Source organism: Suricata suricatta, chromosome 7 (genome assembly GCF_006229205.1).
Source record: "Suricata suricatta isolate VVHF042 chromosome 7, meerkat_22Aug2017_6uvM2_HiC, whole genome shotgun sequence".
NCBI lineage: Eukaryota > Metazoa > Chordata > Mammalia > Carnivora > Herpestidae > Suricata > Suricata suricatta.
In genome coordinates this window covers 122,711,199-122,732,477 of record NC_043706.1, presented here as the reverse complement: position 1 = coordinate 122,732,477, position 21,279 = coordinate 122,711,199, and the positions used below count along the sequence as shown (strand labels likewise).

At 36.8% G+C, this 21,279-nt stretch overlaps 2 protein-coding genes across 7 annotated transcripts in view; one reads left to right on the top strand and one right to left on the bottom strand.

Annotated features, from left to right (window-relative positions):
- The window catches only part of VTA1 (vesicle trafficking 1), a 67,403-nt gene that overhangs the window by 39,889 nt on the left and 6,235 nt on the right, over positions 1-21,279 (bottom strand). The window contains exons 2-4 of one of the 2 annotated variants that reach the window (XM_029944440.1): positions 5,180-5,274; positions 2,314-2,441; positions 1,356-1,431 (exon numbers count right to left, since the gene is read on the bottom strand). In XM_029944440.1, coding sequence (XP_029800300.1) covers positions 1,356-1,431; positions 2,314-2,441; positions 5,180-5,274 — 299 coding nt within the window. The remainder of the gene's footprint in view (positions 1-1,355; positions 1,432-2,313; positions 2,442-5,179; positions 5,275-21,279) is intronic. The other variant, XM_029944441.1, reaches the window with a different exon arrangement.
- NMBR (neuromedin B receptor) overlaps positions 20,224-21,279 on the top strand; it is a 67,155-nt gene continuing 66,099 nt past the window's right edge. For all 5 annotated transcript variants that reach the window (XM_029944434.1, XM_029944433.1, XM_029944431.1 and 2 more), the window contains exon 1: positions 20,224-20,397. The gene's annotated coding sequence lies outside the window, so the exon portion shown is untranslated. The remainder of the gene's footprint in view (positions 20,398-21,279) is intronic.

The window sequence follows — 21,279 nt, the reverse complement described above, 5'->3', positions numbered from 1 at the left end:
AACCCCCAAAACTGGTCTTTGTTGGGCACAACCTTGAAATGTCCTGCACATCTCTGCCAATGCAAAAACCTAGTTTATAATCATCAAGCCCAGAGCTTAACTTAATTTTACATATAAACATAAAAGCTCTGTGCTGACACCTCAGAGCCTGGAGTGTTCTTTGGATTCTATGTCTCTCTCTCTCTCAATTTGCACTCCCCCACCCCCTACCGCACATGCTCTGTCTCTGTCAAAAAATAAACATTAAAAAAAATTTTCAACATAATGTTTTGCACAGTTTTGCTATATTGTTTTATGAAAAAGCAAACATCTCATTGATAGATAATGTTTTGTTTGGAACTTTAAGGTACTCATCATCTGGAAAAAAAAATCATAGAAACCAATGTTCTCCATAAATTCCAAATCACTACTATCACATGCCTTCATCAGTCCCATTTGTAGCTGTTTTTTTCCTATTTCTAGATTAATATCTTCTCTCTCAAAAAGCACATTTTCCATCCCAATGGTAAAGTGCTACAGTGAAAACAACACAGAACTCACAGCAATAACTTTGTCACTTAGTGTCAATTTGCTCATGTATAAAATGAATATATGCTCTACTTATCTTAGAGGTTATGAGAAACAAAATAATAAAATGGATATGAAGTATCTCAGAAAATATCAAGTTCTATGGATACTTTACAATGAGACAAATCATAATATTTCTGACTAGAAATGAAACAGGAAAAAAGTCCTAAAGTCTCTACCTCCAGTATATTTATGAGATAACAATGTAGAACTTTAATAGCATACAGGCTTAATAATAAACACCTAATAAAATCAAACCCTAAGCTTGTGCTGCCCAATACAGCAGCTGGTTACTTGCTAAGCTGTAAAATGCACACTAGTTCTAAAGAACATACACTATTAAAAATAAAATATATTATTAAGAATTACTTCATCTTCTTACTTTTACAAACATAGCTGGTGGAACATTTTTTCCTTATACTACATTTCTTTTTATAATGGTTTTATTTATTTTTGAGAGAGAAAAAAGGGGGCGGGGGGAGAGAGAGAGAGAGAGACAGCATGAGCAGGGGAGGGGCAGAGAGGGAGGGAGACACAGAATCTGAAGCAAGTTTCAGGCTCTGAGCTAGCCGTCAGCATAGAGCCTGACGCGGGGCTCGAACCCACGAACTGTGAGATCATGACCTGAGCTGAAGTCAGAGGCTCAACCGACTGAGCCACCCAGGCGCCCCAGGCTTAGAGTACATTTCTGATAGGGATGTTGCGGTAAGTAAGCAATGCAACAACAAAACCAATAGAGTGAGAATACCGATCTTCAGCTAATAAAACAATAAAGAATGCATACTCACTTCATCAGTGAGTTCTCCAAACACTGTTATGACATCTATTAAAAGACTTGCAGTATAAAAAGACTTGATCATGTTTCTAAAAAAGAAGAGAGAGTCAATTGAGTTAAATGAAACCCATTAAGCTGCAGAATTAGTCATGTAACTATAAGAAAAAAAAACTTGCAGTGTTTATAAAAACACTCCAAAATTAATGTTTTAAATAAAATCAGATTTCAAGAATACAACAAAGCTCCTTTTATGTTATTGGGGGAAAGTAATAAGTGTCATATTATAAGTAAATAGACTACAGCAAAGTTTTATAGTATATTTTCATTAAAAAATGCATTTACAGTATTATCTAAATCTGTATCAAGCCATGTGCATTTTTTGCATTTAAGTGTTATTTTAATAATGACAAATCATATTGGGGCGCCTGGGTGGCTCAGTCCATTGAGTGCTGGACTTCGGCTTGGGTCATGATCTTGCAGTCTGTGAGTTCAAGTCCCACATTGGGTTCTGGGCTGACAGCTCAGAGCCTGGAGCCTGCTTCAGATTCTGTGTCTCCCTCTGTCTTTCTTCTTCCCCACTTGTGTGTCTGTGAGCACGCTCTCTCTGTCTCAAAAATAACTAAATGTTAAAAAAATAGAATAAAATAAAAATAATGACAAATAATTTATATTCGCAGGTTGTGGTAATTAAAAAAAATCAGTCTCACTGCACCAAGCTGTTGTTGGCTAAAGTCAACTCTTAGATTTTACCACATATTAAAGAATGGCCATTTGCAGTGTATTTACTGAAAAAATAAATCTGCCCTTGGTATTCTTCCTTCAGCAATTTTCTCTAAAAAGGCAGGATTGTTCTTGTAACCCAAAATCATTCTGAGATTCTACAAGTAATTAAAAAAAAAATCTAACTCATTAATCAAGAGGTCTGAAAGTACTCAATGGAAAACTGGGTAATTCAGTGACACAGTACTTACTTGTGAAATCGTCCAGCACGATCTTCATTATCTGCGTACAAAAACATTTTCAAAGCATAATTTTCCAAGTGGGCAGAACCAACTATTTCTTGAGTAATAGCTTCATTATCACCCAACTGTTTCTTAAGCTAAAATTAAATCAGATACAAAGCTTAAGATTTTGGACACAAGAAGAGTATGTTTATGTACAAATAATCCTAATAATCATTTTATATTTAAAAAATTATGTTCTTTTCAGTAGATGTATCAGTGAAATCTCGTAAATACTGCTCTACTGCAGCCCAAGGTTTTTAGAAAATCCAATGTTCACAAAATTTTGAAGAGACATACTCATAATAACCTGAAAGGACAATTTAGCTCTAAAAATCAAAATAAGCATAAATAAAAAGATAACACATCCAACTAACTATGGTAAGCATCACACAATATTTCAAATTAACAGTCAATATATTATCAGGTATCCTAAAAACAGATTTGGTGAATTCTTATGAATTCCTAATCACAATTTAACATTTTAATTTCTTCTATCAAATATTTAAAAAAATGAGATAGAGAAATCATTATATGCTAAAATAGTATTACTCAGAACATACTGTGTAAAAAAAAAAAAAAACCAGAACAAATTCTACAGTATAAGATCAGAATCTTAGGTTTTTAAATTTTAGACAAATATGTAACTCAAGTTAAAACATAATTTGCAACTGTAAATTTTCAGTCAGTGCATCCTTTTCCCCCACACACAATAATTTAAAATATCTTAAAGTTTATTTATTTGTTTTGAGAGACAGAGAGAGGGAGAGAGAAAGTGAGCAGGGAAGGGATAGAGAGAGGGGGGGGAAAGTCCCAAGCAGCCTCTGTGCTTTAGTGTGGGCCTCAATCTTACAATGGTGAGATCATGACCTAAACTGCAATTAAAATCCACATACTTAACCGACTGAGCCACCCAGGTGTCCCAACAATTTAAAATATTTTAAACACAACAAATTAAGCCCCTACATCTTACCCAGACTGTTCTACTGGAATGAAATGACTTTATGGAATATTAGATCTGAGTACCACACTACTGATTTCCTCAAAGACACCATAAAGTAAAAAATCAAATTTAAAAACGCTTCAGGATTTTTCATAAAATCAGGAAAATAAATATCCTTAAAATTACAACAGAATAATTTAAGTTCCATAAGAGATTGAATGTTGAAATAAAGATGCTTTAGCCATGCTTATCCTGTTCAAAAACAGAAAGAAAAATAAAACACCCCACATCTAATACTAGTTTGCTGTATCCATACTATGATATGCTTCGATTCCAGATTTAACTCTAGAAAAATCTAGTGGGAGGGTGTCATTTCATCTCATCCTCAATGTGAAATATTGGCAGCACAAACATAATACATTCAGGGTGCTCACTGTAATCTAAACATCACAGCACAGGCAGACGGGCTCTCACCATGCAATTCTCTTATTCTACCTGTTAGGTGACTAAGGTAATAACACACTCCTGCTGAGTCCCTTTATAAATGTGATTTTACACTTCACTTATTATAAAGAACTATTTTGAGTTCTGTCTTATCCATAAGCTATTACTTCAATTATTTTTATCCTGGGAAACTAATAAAGAGACAAAGTCTATTACCGACAGAATTTTATAAATGTATTGTTACATGTGAAACATTTCTCCTCTCACCACCTAACCTCGCCTTCAATAAAAGAGTACTCACAGTTTTCCTGCACCCACGGAACCCACGTTAGACGCGGAAGGACTGACAATGGAACCCACGTTAGACGCGGAAGGACTGACAGGCCTCAAAGGTGGCTGGGTTTTCATCAGTGGTGCCACTAGGTTCACCATGGGTGGTTACTAGTGGCAGTGACAGGGATTCTGGCTCAGAAGGGCCATATACCTTATCTATCAAGTTATAACCCTACTGCCCACGGGTACTAATCTAATGAGGCTTTGATCTGAATAACTTCCAACATTTATAAAAGCTCTGGGCTATTATAAATGTTTTGATTTTTAATATATCTAAATTTTGTCTCTCTAAACAAATAAAGCAACTAGTTAAATAAATATTTAGATTTATAATTCTCCTGAGCAGGTCACATAATTAAATAAGTAAACAGAAGGCTGAAGCTCTTAACATAACAGCTTCTGGAGAGATGCATCAATGAGGAGCAGCCCCTGACACTGTTAAAAGAGAAACCAGGACAGCTGGGGGAGGAGGTGCAGGGCGGAGTCCTGATTACTGAGCGGGATTACTATGGCCACCCCTGCCTTCCTGGACTTCCAACCCATTCAGTTCTCCCTGGATTGATGCCTCTGTGTACCCTGTGGAATTATATCATGGTTCAAGAAGGTGACTCATACATTAGTCACCTACTACATTTCTGTTAGCAGAGGGAAGAATGCCTGGACCACAAAAGTATCTTGTCCTGGTACCGAGAGCGAGACAAAGGGACGACAGGCATCGGATACCGTTTTCTTCAGTGTCCCTTTCGCTGAAGAGCCCGTTTCATTATTAGAAGAGCTATCTAAGACTTTCCAAATCAATCATCCATGTGACGACATGAAGTGTAGAGAGTCTGTCACCTAGGAAAAAATGATTCCAAGGCCATCTGAAATATCTACAATAACAAAACACAGTGGTAAACGCAAAGATACTGAAAACTACTTTAACTTATGCTTACAACTAACTCCCTTAGCAGTAAGATGTAGAAAAAAAATTGTGTCTAATTTCTCCTCAGCTGTAACAACTTTGTTGATTGCCGCCAAGGGGAAGAACAAAAATGGCAAAATACACATACACAAATTCAATAAAATGTCACTTAAAACATTAATCAGAAAATCAATGACTGGTGTTTAACTTACAGCTTCTAACTGATCCATTAGCTTTGATAAAAATTTACGACATTCTGGAGTTTTACTATCAATCTTCATTCCAGTTTGCATTGCATATAAACGACCTACAAAGAAAAATAAGATGGTTTGAACAGTCTCATTTTCTAGCATTCCTTTCTATTACTGAATGTTTAAATTTCTTTAATGTTTTTATTTATTTATTATTATTTTGTTTTTTGAGAGACACAGAGAGGCAAAGCACGAGTGGGGGAGTGACAGAGAGAGGGAGACACAGAATCTTGGGCAGGCTCCAGGCTGTCAGTACAGAGCCCGATACATTGCGTTGGGGGGGGGCAGGGAGGGGGCTCACGCTAGAACTCACAAACTTGAGATCATAACCTGAGCCCAAGTCAGACGATGAACCAACCGAGCCACCCAGGTGCCCCTCTATTACCGAGTGTTTAAAATAAAGTGTTCTAATAAGTAATTTAAAGTTTAAGTAAATTTAGAAATAAAACTTTGATTTACTATAGATCTTATTTACAAAAATAAAGAACACACAAATATTATCCAAAGAATGTAAGAAATTCATGATGATAATAGCAATATATGTATATATATATATATATATATATATTTTTTTTTTTTACCAAGTAAGACCTTCTTTTTTGACATTATGATAAAAATAAAAGACCAGCTCCTAACCTGTCAAAAAGACCAGTAATTTAATTGGCAAGTTAAGCACGCAGACACCTACACAAGAGCACTCAGCTAATTGTCAGTTAAGTGATACTGATGAAATATATAATATGGGACAGAATACCGGGAAATGTAACTTGAGCTGAGGCTAACAGAGAGAACTGCTTTAGTCATTTTTATATATACAAAAAAAATACACTCTTTTCAAAAAGTTAGTAAAAACATTATAGACAACGCTAAAGCTAAAACCCTTTGTGATACCATGACCCTAACACCTTTCGCAGTGACGGGAGCTATGGACAGTCTGCGGTAGTTGTTGTTACCAGTGGTGTCTACACAGACCACCGTAATTTCCTCTTACAGTCTACAAGTTCTGTTCTGGACATCGGTGACAGGGTACAGTGCTCCAGCCCGTGGACGGACACAACATTCACATTCAGGTCGCTCTTGGATCGTGATCCAAGCACAGTATGACTACAAATCATTGCACTACGACACCTTCTTGAGAATACAAGAGTTCCTGGAGGCAAATACCAGAAATGGAATTCCTGGATCATAGTATATGTATCTTTTTCACTTCTGAGAGCTACTCTTAAGCTGTCTATCAAAACAGATCACCAATATGCAGTTACACCGCCAACCAGGCAAGCACTCATTTCCCCAAACCCACAAAAATTTGCTATTAAACTTCCTATCAGTCTCAAGATTTTAAGTGATTTTTCATTTTCATTACTAAAAAAGTAGTGTACATTGACTGCATTGCTCTATAACCTCCTTTATCAATTAGTAGTAGTTGTCAAATAAAAGAAAATCTGCCAAATTTCTTGTTTGCTTTTTAACAAATTGCCTCGTGGCAGTGCTTTACAGAGTACAAAGGAGGAATATAATGTTTTCCCCTCAAATGGCATCTCGTGAACACGACCCCCCTTCCTAGCTTTACTTTTCTCCTCAGCACCTAATCACCACTGTCTCTACTCCAACTCGAATTTAAACTGTGATGATGGTGATGTTCGTCTCCTTGGTTTGCTGATGTACTCTTAGCATGTAGGATTGTGCTTGGCCTTCGATAAACATTTTCTGAATAGATAAACACATGGATGAAAGAATAGCTCATTCTGCCCCACTGACTAAAATGCCACTTTTATCATTCATTATCATATAATAAGCTTCCATGGGAAGTTCTGTATATTGTCTATCCTGTTTCATTAGTCTACTGGCCTATCACTGCTTTATTTACTAGAGCTTTAGACCATGGCTTGGCGTCTGTTACTCTCAGGATTTCCAATTCAGTTATGTCTACTTGAACATATATTCTTTAAAAATGTGTTGATATACATAATATGCAGTTATTTAATCCCTCTATTTTTAATTTTAGTAGCTTTATCTGAAAAAACTACTACTTAATGCCTAGGCTTTTAGGCTATTTCATGTTAGAGTTGGATGTTTAACTTATTAATGTATTTATTTTCATATATCAAATTTAAGGATCTGATCCATCTAGGTACTTATGAAAGAATGGAATACCAAAAGAACCAGATTTACACCACTACACAGTATAAAAAGCACGGTGTTTTCATTTTCCCTGCACACCAGTCAGCACTGGGTACCACTCTGACCCAAAACCAGGCTCTAATTTGAAAAGCAAAAAATCTGATTGGTTTAAACATCCTTTGGTCACAAATGTGACCAAATTTTCTTCTTCCTTCTCTGTCTTTTAACCAGTCACACTTATTTAGCATGTGTGGGTTAGGTTTCAATTATCTCTCCTTTACCCTCACCCCTCTTTTTTTTTCCCCCTCACACCTTTTAAAGCAGGGTTGAACACCCTTTACTTTTAAACCAGTCACATCTCTTTTGAGCTGTTCAAGATCTGTGCCTGGCTGAAGCTCCTTTTCTTCTTATAACTGTGACTGAACTCCCCAACACTTCCTCTTTGTGAGCTGTTCAGGTTTTTTCTTCCAGTGTGTTTGTTGCATTTTTTCTTGTAAAGTGCATCACACAAGCTCTTTGGAAAACTAATATATTGATTGCAAATATCATGCCATCTTTCAATTTCTGAATGCTGTTTTGAAACACAGAGGCTTGAAATATTTATGTACTCGAAGCTATTAGTTGTGATTTTCTTTTCCTGTCAATTCTGTGCCTAGAAAAGTTCTTTTATCTCCAAGGGACTTGATACTCATTTACATGGATATTTTTCCCAGAGTTTTAATTTTTCAAATTTAACTCTTAAAAAAAATTTTTTTTAACATATATTTATTTTTGAGAGACAGAGAGACAGTGTGATCAGGGGAAGGGCAGAGAGAGAGGGAGACAGAATCCAAAGCAGGCTCCAGGCTCTGAGCTGTCAGCACAGAGAACGATGCTGGGCTCGAACCCACAAACCGTGAGATCATGACCTGAGCCGAAGTCAGATACTTTACTGACTGAGCCACTCAGGCCCATCCAAATTTAATGCTTTAACTTGCATTCCTTTTCCCAAGTTATTGGCACCAATCTCAAATACGCTTAATAAATGACCCTTCCTTTTCCTCTTTAATGTATTTTTATTTTTTTAGGTTTCTTGGCTGTTTGGTTTGCTGAGATCACAGATCAAATGCCATCTTTACACGTGACAATATCTGTAACTGTTAATATGCTTTTTCTTTCTCCAAATTTAATCTTGCCATGTTTTACTGTATTACCAAAATTCTACCAAGAATTTTAAGTGTTCTTGTTCTATTTTTAAGAGGAAGGCTTCTGCTTGGCAGTAGGGAGCAATTCCACACGGGGCTGTTCATAGTCCCCCAAACTGAGTCCCTGCCCTATGCAATATTGAAACTGCAGCCTCTGGGACCTCCATGATCCCAGGGAATGGCAAGATAACTTGCTGGAATGTGGGAAAGAAAACAGAATTTCTACTGATAATTTTTATATCATTTTTATAAATTTCTATGTTTCTCTACCTTTAATAATACATGTAGTACTTTTCTTACCCCAACCTAGTGCTTACGACTTCCACAGGGCCCCATTCCTTCTACTGTGTCCCTTGGAGCTACTGCTTTATAACTGGCGAAATCCTCTACATGTCCGTAGATTCCTTCTCCCTCTGTCTTCACTAAACCTAGACGTCACTTGAAGAAATCCTCTTATATTCCTCCTAGCTCAGGTCTGGCAAGTGTTCTCCCAGTGTTTTCTCTCCGTGTTTTCTATACACACTGGTCTAGGGAGCAAGCCTCTCTCTTCCTTCCACCTGAACTTGTTAACACCTGTAACTGCCCAAGGACGTCAAGGTCCTTCCTTGTCCTTCCATCATCTTGAAAAGTTCGCTGTTCACATGGATAGTTAATACTTGTGGCAGACACTGCTACCTGTCTACTCACATTCTGTCTTTCTACCTTCTATGCTAACAAGACCCCTATAATATTAAGGGCAGTGTAACGTACCTAGCCAAAAAAGTACATTCCCCAGTATTCCTCAAAGCAAGATATGACCAAGTAACTAAGACTGGTACCATATTACCAGAAGTTGGTAGGAGAGAAGTCTGGAAGTCACTTTAAAAGGGGGAATGAAGCAGAGGAAAGATCTCACTGACCCTTTCCCTCTTCTGCTTCCTAAAATAGAAATGGAATGACTGAAACTCTAGTAAATACCTCAGACCACAATGCAACCCTACAAACGGTAATCATGAGTTGGTTTGTAGATCTGAAATTGGAAAGCACTTGAATCCCTGAAGACTTCATAGATTTGGCACAAACTGGGTACTGCTAACATGAGACTTTGTTTTAAATGAGGAAGTAAGTCCTTTGCTGGAAGTCGTTTCTGAAGTAAGGTGGGTTTGCAAGGTGCCCCCCCCCCCAAGTCAGATGGTGACTGTAAGACCCTATTCCCGCGGGTCAAACTGGACCCTAAAATACCAACCACTGTTTCACTCTCCCACTCCCATTCTGGTAAAATAATTAAAGGTTGAGCAACTGGCTCTGTAAAGACCCTAAGAATATAACTTGATAAAGAACACTGTAACCTAAAGTTTAACTTGTTTTTCAAGATTTTGTTAAGTAACCCCACCCATTTACTAAGACCTGGCAGAGGTAAAGTTCAAGGTGAGGTTACAGTCACCTACCCCCCAGACACCTAGACATCTTAGGTGTCTATGATTGGTCATTTTAAAAGACTAAGAACTTTAAAATAACAGGTTCACGTCAAAACTCGCGTCTATGTATTACAATATAATTGGCTACCATAAAATGCTATAACTGTAATTAGTTAACTAAATGATAACTTATTTTGCCTCACCAAAACCCTTAAAAACCCTAGGCTCCTGCTCAGCTACTGAGGAAGGGCCTTTCAGCTGAACTAAAATACACCCATTAACCAACTCCTTTTGTGCCTGTGGATTCTACTCTTGGTGACTTGCAGTGGGGAAAAAAGGTCTAACAGTGACCTACCTCTACACCCACTCTTGAGCACTGACCCCCAAGGCGCCTGGCTGACTGGTATCAGACCCTGTGAAGGAACTTATAGCAGTTTCTTCTTTTGTGATTATAGGAGCAAATATTACATTTCTCAAGAAACCTGTCTTTCTTCCCCTCCAGAAAACAAGCTACTGACCCTTGCTCACAAAAGAACTAACTCCTGCCTTTACTATGCTAAAAACATTGCCTTGTAGTTGAATGCTAACGATACCTTCCTTCCCCATATGATAAGCATCTAGTCACCTACTTCAATCACTATTGATTAAAGATGATGCAGGAGTCTTCTACAAATCTAAGCTCTGGGGAAATTTTTACATACCAAAGAATTTGTCATCAGAAATCATTGTCTTAGGCAACTGTCACTCCTGTTTTGTATCCCATACATTTTTTCAAAAAATAAAGCTGACTCTCTAGTCAGTATAGAGAGGCCTGCCTGGGGATGAGAAAGAAGCGGAGGCTCTCTTGCTACCTTTCGCTGACACCGTCAATCCTTCAGGGAGTCCTGGACTTGCTGGAACCGGACTCTGGCAAGTGGCACCAGAACAGGGACTTGAACCCTTTTATTTGGCTATTGTTACTTTGGATTCTCAGCGATAAGAAAGTAAATCTAATCCTAATTAATGCACAGTACCGTGTTCTCAATTCTTACTGACCTGGTCTCCAATAATTGTATGCACTCTCCTTTACATGCCAGTCACTCCATAATTAATTTATCATCTCAATCTGTTTTACTTCCAAATACAACTCTAAATACAATTTCCCTTTGTTCCAACTTGAAACTATGCCTATTACAACAGGTGTCCAGTTCACAGGTGTCTATTTCTTCATTACAATCAGTCTTTTCTCCTTTAACTTCTCTCAGCAACCAACTTTGATTTTACATATTTTTCTAGAACTTTCTAGAACCCTATGTCTTTCTACCCATAATATTTTTACTATATTCCTCTGGCAAAAGTACAGTCATGTATAAACTCAATAATCCTCACTCTCTATGCCTATATGTGAGCAACAGAGACCAGTAACAGATTAGCACCAATATACTTATTAAAATTATCAACCTCCAATGAGCTTAACACTTGCCTTCCCAACCTCCCAAATAATTATTTCGAACATAGATCAATCTAATTTTTGTTTGTTTGTTTATTTATTTTTGAAAGAGAGAGAGACAGAGTGTGAGGAGGAGGGGGAGACACAGAATCTGAAGCAGGCTCCACGCTTTGAGCTGTTAGCACAAAGTCCAATATGGGGCTCAAACTCACAAACCATGAGATCATGACCTCAGCTGAAGTCGGACACTTCACTGACTGAGCCACCCAGGTACTCCTGAGTCAATCTCTTTAAAACAACAACCTCACTCAAAAACATGTACAGAAAATTAATATACATTACTTATTCACTACCCATATATACTGCTGGCTAACATGATGTCATGAAATGTGAGAAAATACAGCACAGTTTGATTTTCCTAGGTCTTTCTCCCTATCTTGTTAAATATAGTAGTGAACACTATATGAATCCTACAATCCATGAAGTGTACTGGCTACTTGGTGAACCAACGTTGGGGATAAATCGCTACCCAGCATAGATAGGTTGAAAAAATAAGATTGATTCTTAGGTTTCCAATGGCTTAAGTGGCAGCCATCTAGGACTTGTTAAGCAAACATGTAGAAATTAATTGACCAGTTTTCTTATTACCATGAGAAAGCGATTTAAGTCGTTTATTCCTATGTAAAAAGTACAATTCTTAGGGGGCACCTGGGTGGCTCAGTCAGTTAAGCATCCCACTCGATTTCAGCTGAGGTCGTGATTTCAGTTTGTGAGATAGAGCCCCGAGTCCAGCTCTGGGCGGACAGCATGGAGCCTCATAGGGATTCTCTCTGAGCAACCCTCTCCCCACCCCCTCCCTGGCTTTTTCTATCTCAAAATAGATAAATAAACATTAAAAAAAATTTTTTAAGTATAATTCTCAGTTTCTAACTTGTTATTAATTTTAATTACTTCTACTGTTCTTTACATTAAAAATAGAGAGTATCTGTATCTCTTCAGAAGCAAAAAAATCAAATTATTCTCAATTCACCATCACCAAAACCATTATCATCCTTCCTCACAACACAAATACCAACAAATATGGCTCCTGTCCTTTAAAAGTTAACCTTAATGCAGATGTCTGATACTTGCTACAAAGAATAATGACAATACAGTTCATTGGTTTTGCTTACATGCATTTTCTTTCCTAGTTTACATGTACAATTTAGTCTTTGCAAGTACACGTAGCACCTTTAATTGAAGACCTGGAAAGAATCATCTCGGAATTAGAAATAGGATAAAACTGACCTGGCTTTTACATTTTTAAATATCTCACGTGGTTTATTTCTTAAATACAGAAAGTGACCTTGTGATACATTTTTTAATATTAGTAAAGGTGAGAAGACCTTCAATCTACTTGTGAAAATTAATACGCACACTAAATGATTTTTTTGCCAGAAGAGATGGAAAAAGAATCACTTTCATATATACTCAAGACAAGTAATTCATTGTAGCAGCAGCAGTATGATGAAAAATTAATGTCTAACATGGAAAATTACCTACTAAAACAGAACAAATATGTAGCTAAAATCATGTATAAGAAAATATATTTGATTTATTTCATCAAGGAAATGTGTTTATTTTTATGAATAAATATTATTTGAAGATGAGTAATGAGGCACATTTGCAAAAGGATTAAATACTTTCCAACCTAACTTTAATTTAATGTGAAGCATTTAGGAGATAAACATTTACAAATCCTGAAGGTATGTGTAATTCAAAGTTCCATTAAATCTAAACATTAACATTCTAACACATCCTTGCTTATACATGAGAAATATAAAGCTATGAAATGCATGATATAAATAAACAAAGAAAGACATATAAAAGCAATTGTGAAGAGTGATGCTTTGATAGGTTAAATAAATATGGCACTCAAATAGGAATCATTATAATTTACATTGATGTTTAGAAGATTTTGCTCCAATAAACAGAACTGAATATGTTACTGTATTCATAAGTATATTGTAAATATTTGCTATATGGTTAGGATTAGACTTTTGTGAAGGGACTTCTGAGTCAAAGATGAAAAGGAAAGTATGAATGAGTTTCTACTAATACAGGGTGTTTACTTTGCTCATTCCTTCATTAAACAGTATTTTTGGAACTGCTGTCATGATATAGTAGCTTTAAGAAAAAGTGAGCTACTCCTGAATTCTTATTAGAAGACTGTGCTGGTATAGAGCAAATACGAAGTGACTATTTGATTACTAAAATGAGACCAGATTCCAATTTTGGCCATGATGGAGTAACTGGACTTGCCATCCCACCATAAACAACAAAACACTAGACAAAATATATGAAACACAATTTTCATAAATGGAAACAGATGGAAAGACCATGACACCTGGAGAAAGAAGCAAATGATAGGACCACACCAATGATCAGCCCAGCATTCTTCCTGGAGGCACAGTTTTTTTTATTAACATTTATTTATTTTTGAGAGATAGAGCGCAAGCGGGGGAAGGGCAGAGGTAGAGGGAGATACAGAATTTGAAGCAGGCGCTAGGCTCTGAACTCAGGGCTCGATGTGGGCCCTGAACTCAAAAACCATGAGATCATGACCTGAGCAGAGGTCGGAAGCTCAATCGACTGGGCCACCAGGTGCCCCCTTGGAGGCACATTATAAACTAAGGAGTAGGGGGTAGACCCAAGCAGAGCATAGTCTAGTAGAGTTGAGAAAACAGGCTATAGAGTTTAGGTCACCCGAAGCAGCTGTGAGTGGAGGCGCAGAGTGCTGAAGAGTAGAAGGCACGCAGAAAAGATCTGTACAAGGATAAACTTGAGGCGAAGCTGAATACTACCAGCTGTAGGTGTAGAGGGAAGCTCCACGAAGTCAAGAGTGAGCAGAAGCTGTGGGTGGAACCACCCCCAAAGCACATCGCCAAATTGGGATGCTTTCAAGTTCCAACCAGGGTGCAGAGCCCAAATGTTTACCCCAAATATTCAGTTGAGACCTTAAATTTGGGGTATGCTCTAGTAGAGGATTATCCTGTCCTTGGAGCTACTTTAGACCTGCTGCCAAAACTAAAAACAAACAAAATAAGGCACGAACATATCGCACTGAACTGCAACTCACTTAACTGTTGCCAGATCAAATCTGTTTAAAAACTCTAAACTCTAGACATTCAGGAACTTAAAATTCACTGTCCTACAGCCAATCAAAAATTACTAAGGTGGCAACAAGCAGAAGAATGTTAACAGCCCAATAAGATCAAACACGGATAAAATAACAGTGATATTAAAAATAGCAGGCAATGACATTAAATTACTGGAAAATCACGATGAAGTATACAATGGAAAACATGAATAAAATGAGGTGAGAAACAAAACATACACAAGGAACACAAATGGAACTTCTGGAGATGAAAAATATCTGAAATGAAAAATGTATTGGATAGGAATTAACAGCAGTGTAGACACCATGAGAGAAAGATTAGTGAACTTCAAAACATAGCAATAAAAACTACTCTACGCAGGGAAAAAGGGATTGAAAAGAAAAAGAAAAAGAAACCAGTCTCAGTGAGTTATGAAAAAAACAAAAACCAAAAACAAGTGTTCTAACATATGTGTAACTGGATTCCCCAAAGAGGTAGGGAGGTGTGACCAAAAAAAAAAAAAAAAAAAAGAAGAAAAGAAAAAGAGAAAAAAAGAATTGAGTGCTGAAGAAAAATATAAACAAATTAAAATTCTTTAGTCAGCAAAATTATCTCTTAAAAATAAATATGGAATAAAAGCTTGTTTCACTCTATAGAAGCTGAAAGAATTTACAGGCAGCAAGCCTGTGTAAGAAATGATAAAGCTCTTCCACAGGAAAGAAAATGATACCAGATTTAAAAGTGGGATCTAAGGAGAGGAGTAACAAGTGCTGAAAATGGTAACTATGCATGAAAATATTTTAACATTTTATAAATTTCTTGTAAAAAATGACAGTTAAGGAAATTAAAATATATTCTAGGGTTTATGACATATCTTTATGTAAAATGTACGGCAACAAAGGGCAGGGGAAGGGAAAAGAAAAGCTCTTACTTGGAAGGTGAGGTGGTATGTTACAGGAGAGTAGACTATGACAAGCTAACATAAATGCCAGAGCAAACACTAAAAAATAAAACAAGGAGGAATATCTAAAAAGTCCTCAGGCACAATGGAATCCAGAGTGCTTCCAAAGAGAAGCAGTAACTGAAGTTAAAAAACATCTAAAAAACAAAAAAAAAACCTGACAAGCCACAGAAAAATAAACGAACTGAATGAAAGCAGGAACTTCACAAGCAGTGGAAACCTCTTTCATGTAATAACATGCTGCTCAAGAATAAGTTTTCACCTTCAACGTCAAACATAATTGTCATAAGAAAAGATGCTTTAAACTTGCATGGGTGACAAAGCAAAACGACGACGGTGAAGGATGAATTACTAGACACTACCACCCCTGTGCCTTCAACCTTAGGGACAGACTGAGAGTCTAAAAATGAAAAAATACTTTACTCAAATATAGGAGTAGGACGCCTGCGTGGCTCAGCCGGTTAAGTGTCCAACTTCAGCTCTGGTCATGATCTCGCAGTTTATGAGTTTGAGCCCTACTTTGGGCTCTGTGATGACAGCTTAGAGCCTAGAGCCTGCTTCGGATTCTTTCTTTTTCTCTGCCCCTCCCCCACTCGTACTCTGTCTCTCTCTCTTAAAAATGAATAAATGTTAAAAAAAAATAGGAGTAACTATTAAAGTGACTACCTTTTTACAAAAATAAAATTCATATTTGCAACATGTTTGCAAAAACAAACAAAAGGCAAATAAATGAAATGTTAATGGATAAATCAGGTGTCCAACTTTGTGTTTTTATTATTAACCTGTCATTGCTACAGTAAAGTGGCCTGAGTCTGTCTGTAATAAAAAATTATAAGTATTTTGACAATAGGACTACAGATTTCCATTAATCACAGAGATTCACAAATCACAACAAAAGGGGGATATCTCTATTGGTTTAGTTAACTTTGTCTCACTGGCTTTAAAAGACCCAATTTCTGTGTGATTAACAACAGAAAAAAAACAATAGGCAACTGGCTATTAATCCTCAAATCCATCTGATTTAACATATCAATTTTAAAAATCCCATATTATTTAGCCTTTATTTAAAGTACAATCTTAAGCTGCATGTCCTATTACCTCTCAGAATTGAAATGGCCATACCTATTTACAACTTCCTGAACAACTGTTTAATTTTTCTATGATCATATAAACAAATAACTCTCAAACAACATCTATACTTTCATTAAGTCTGTTAATTGTACACTGTCACCCCCTAGAGGAAACTTCAAAGAAACCAAGCTTGAAACTACGATTAGTTACTTAAGCAAATTTCAGAGGAAGGATTCTTTACGGGGCTTAGCTTTATCAGCAACACCAAATCTAATAGAATCAAAACATTTACCATAGAGAGTCCACATTTAGTAGGGACTCAAATATTTTCTGGCTTCGTTAAAGGGGAAAAAGAGAGAGACACGCGATGCTTGGAATTACATTAATAACATCAAGCCTGTCCTCCATTTCTACCCTTCACTTATAACAAATCTTCCAGATTACACTGCGTTGGCTTTTTGCCCCCTTTTCAGTTTTCACCAGTTGGACTAGTCCTTTTACCCTCACTCACTCTGTAACTGGTTTTCTAATTACCACCTACTATCAACAATTTTCCATATAACTATCTCTCATCTAGCATCTGTCATTCAGATCCTGGTTCCATCACTTACTAACAGAAGAATCAGGATGATTGTAGGGTTCAAATCAGATCCTGAAAGAAAGAAAGCGTTGTTACAAATGCCAAGAGCTACATGAATGTTATTTGTCTTCTTTATCTAGTTACAACTGTATGGCCATAGTTCCCTCTAGGGACCACTGGTTGCCTTACAGTTCAGGTCAATTTAAGGAACATTTTTTGAGCGCTTTTTCTTTATTGTGTAAATAACTCTAGTGGCCTAGCACTAAGTGGCACTGTAAATTGATAAAAAGCACCCTGAAGGGTGCAAGCCTTATTAAGTTTAAAACCTGGAGGAGACAACAAAAAATGAAAAGCAGTTAAAGTAAACCCACACGAAGCACAAGGAGGTCAAAGAAAAGAAGCACGGTAGCAAGTTTAGGAGAAGGCCACTCAGGAAAAGTAGCCTTCAAGCGCGTACCTAAGGATACAGTAAAGTGAGGGGTGTTGGAGAAGTGAAGAGTTGTCAGGACAGGGGGAATGGTGTGTTGGAAGACTTGGAAGACAAAAGAAAAATAAGAGGGGTGTCAGAAGCAGAATGAAACTCAGCTTGATTAGAACTGCTAAAGATGACTTCAGAGTTCAAATCACTTAAGGGCACTTCTATACGGAGCTACTATAGGTGGCTTTTAAAAACCGATTTGCCTTTAATGAAGCTTTTGCTTCTAAATTTTTTATGGTATGGAATATGTTCACCTACAAAACAGAAAATAAACGAGAAGAAAAATGTCAAAAGTAACTATCTATCTATGAAACTAAACGCCACAATCTTTCTAAGTATACAGACATTAAAAGTCCAAATCATGGTGTATAATACACACAATTTTATATCCTGCATTTCCATATAAGCCGCTTCCCATGTTACAAAAGATGCTTTGTGATTCTTAAATGACTACATTACTTTCCACCCAGTAGATATGCCATAACTTAATTAGCCTCTCCACAATGACTTATGCTTTGGTTATTTGGCATTTTTCACAAATGTATAAATAAGCATCCAGAGAACTCCACATAAAGCTCTTAATACATTTGTGATTATTTCCTAAGCACAAGCTTTCCAAAACTAGAATTACTGAATTACAGATATTTTTGTAATTCCATCCATTTTGCCAAAAGGCTTTCCAAAACTTCTGTACCAATTCACACAGCCTTGTCAATGGAGATTTCGCCATATATTCATCTGTACCAAGTAACAGTTTTTCAGCCAAAAAAAGTAAGTGATTTTAATTTACATTACTAATTAACCTGAATTTTAATAATCAGCATTTCTTAAACAAAGCATTTAAAGAAGACTACCTGTTCTAATCTAGTGGCTCAAGGGACTACCTGTTGGAAGTAGAAACTGGGAAATCTGTCAATAAATAGTGTAGGTGCACAATGAGGGTATGGTTTACCAAAAGAAAATGAGGAGGTAAGTCAAATTTTAAAAATTTAATGACTGATTGTGAGAGATACAAGGGAAGAGAAAAAAGGTTAAGTTTGTAATATCTAGTTAATAAGTGTGCAAATCTGACAGAAATGGAAAATATTCTAGAAAATTTTAATATATCAACACTTGGTCAAGCCAAAAAAACCCCATATTTTTTAAGTTTATTTATTTCGTGAGAGAGAGAGAGAGAGAGAGAGCAAGCGAACGAGAGAGGGACACAGAGAGAGAGGGTGAGAGAATCCCAAGCAGGCTCTGCACTAATATGGGGCTTGAACTCACGAACTGTGAGATCACGACCTGAGCTTAACTGACTGAACCACCCAGCGGGCACCCCAAGCCAAAAATATTTTAAATGCAAGAAATTAGTAAACATATAAAATAATTCCCCCCAAAAGAACAAAGTTCTGCTTTACAAGGACTTTCTTTAAGAAAAAAATGTGTTTAAGTCCAAGTCCAATAGGAGAACCTTTTCAACAATATTTAGGAAACCGGCATGACATTGTTACTAAAAATCTGACAATGAGAACACTAAAAAAAAAAAAAAATAAATAAATAAAAGCCTAAAGCAATATTATTTAGGAACTCTACTTGGGGGAGAAAAACAGAAAAAACAGACTAAGACACTAAGAAAAATACACAATAAAGCATATGGACTTGACACCAATGGCATATAAAAAAGGAAACACTGAAAAACTGGGTACTACCAAAATTTAAAACTTTGTGCCTCCATGTTATGAAGACAAAAGAGAAGCTACAGACTGGGAAAAATATTTGCAAAATACATATCTAACTAAGGATTAGTCGCTATAATACATTAAGAGCTCTCAAAACTATAAAGATAAAAGGGGGAGGGGCAAAACCACATTTTGTTGAAGGTGAAATACAGATAGCAAATAAGCACACGGTGTTAAGTAGCAAGGGGAAATAAAAATTAAAACCATGATGTCAACAGAACTATTGGAACAACTAAAATAAACATAGTGAGGCAGGAGGACTAGGTGGCTCAGTTGGTTGAGCATCAGATTGGTTTCATCAGATGTTCCGCACTAAGCATGGAGACTGTTCGAGATTCTCATTCTCTCTCTCTCTCTCCCCCCCTCTGCCCCTTTTCCCTGCTCACTCTCTCTCTCTCAAAAAATTTTTTTTAATGTTTTTATTTATTTTTGAGAGAGAGAAAGAGACAGCGTGAGCAGGGGAGGGTCAGAGATAGAAGGAGACACAGAATCTGAAGACAGGCTCCAGGCTCAGCTGTCAGCACAGAGCCCGGTGCAGGGCTCGAACCCATGAACTGTGAGATCATGACCTGAGCCGAAGTCAGATGCTTAACCAACTGAGCCACCCAGGCGCCCCGCTCTCTCTCTAAAAATTAAAAAAATAAAATAAAATAAAAAAACAGTGACATACCAACTGCCAGCAATAACATGGAAAAACTGGGTCACTCACCACTTACGTTGTTGACTGGAAGGTACAATGGTACAGCCAATCTTGAAAAGTTTTGCTGGTTTTTTCTAAAACAGAACACTAGGAAGCGGTAGGGAGCTCGGTGGGATTTCTTTCATAACAGATCTCTTTCATGAGTGCTCCAGCCTTATGACCTAATCATCCCCCAAAGACCTCACCTAGTAACCATTATTTTGGGGAGTGAGGATTTCAACATGAATTGGGGAGGAGGGGGGCAAACATTTGATCACAGGACAACCCAAATATCCTTCAATGGCTGAACTATTAAACTTTGGGTCATTCATACCGTGGAATACTCCAATACATGCAACAGCTCAGACGAGCTTCCAGGCAACTATTACTTGCTGAGTGAAAAGAAGTCAACTCTGAAAGGGTGAGTAACATATGATTCCATTTATAGAATGTTTTTAAATGACAAGATTTTAGAAATGAAGAACAAGTTAGTGGTTGTTAGGGTATAGGGACAGAGAAGGGTTGACAAGAGACAGACGTGGCTGTAAAAATGTAACGAGAGGTCCTTCTTAGGAAACTGTTCTCTGTCCTGACTGTGGTGATACAGGAATCTATATCTGATAAACTGCTTGGAACTAAATCTCTCTCTCTCTCTCTCTCTCTGACACACACACTCACACACACACACACACACACACACACACACACACACACAAATACACATATAACTGGGGAAGTCTGAATAAGATTGGTGGATTTTATCAATGTCAATATTCTGGTCATAACATTATAGTATAGGTTTTTCTGCAAGATATTACCACTGGAAGACATGGAGTAAAGGGCATAGGATATTTCCATAGTATTTCTGACATATGCATGTGGATCTACAATTACCTTAAAAAATTAATTAAAAAAAATTATGGGATTCTTTCCAATATGAGGACAATTACTCCTTTGTTATAACTTACCAAATTAACAAGTTCAAAGAAGTAAGCACAAGCATATCAGCACTTGCACAAACAGTAAAAAAAAAAAAAAGTAATTTGATATACAGTATTCCAACATAGATTCCTGATTTAAAAGAAAACAAAAGACCAAAACAATATTAAAAAAACAGAAATATTGAGGTCATAATTTTAAAAATGATAAAACACTAGGGAATTCACATTAAGGCCATAGATATGTCATTTCTGGAAATCATATAATACCAAAATGGAGGAGACACAATAGGTATATCTTATGATAATATACTTATGACTTAATTTAAAACTCATTATAAACATAGTATGGTAAATGGAGCCTG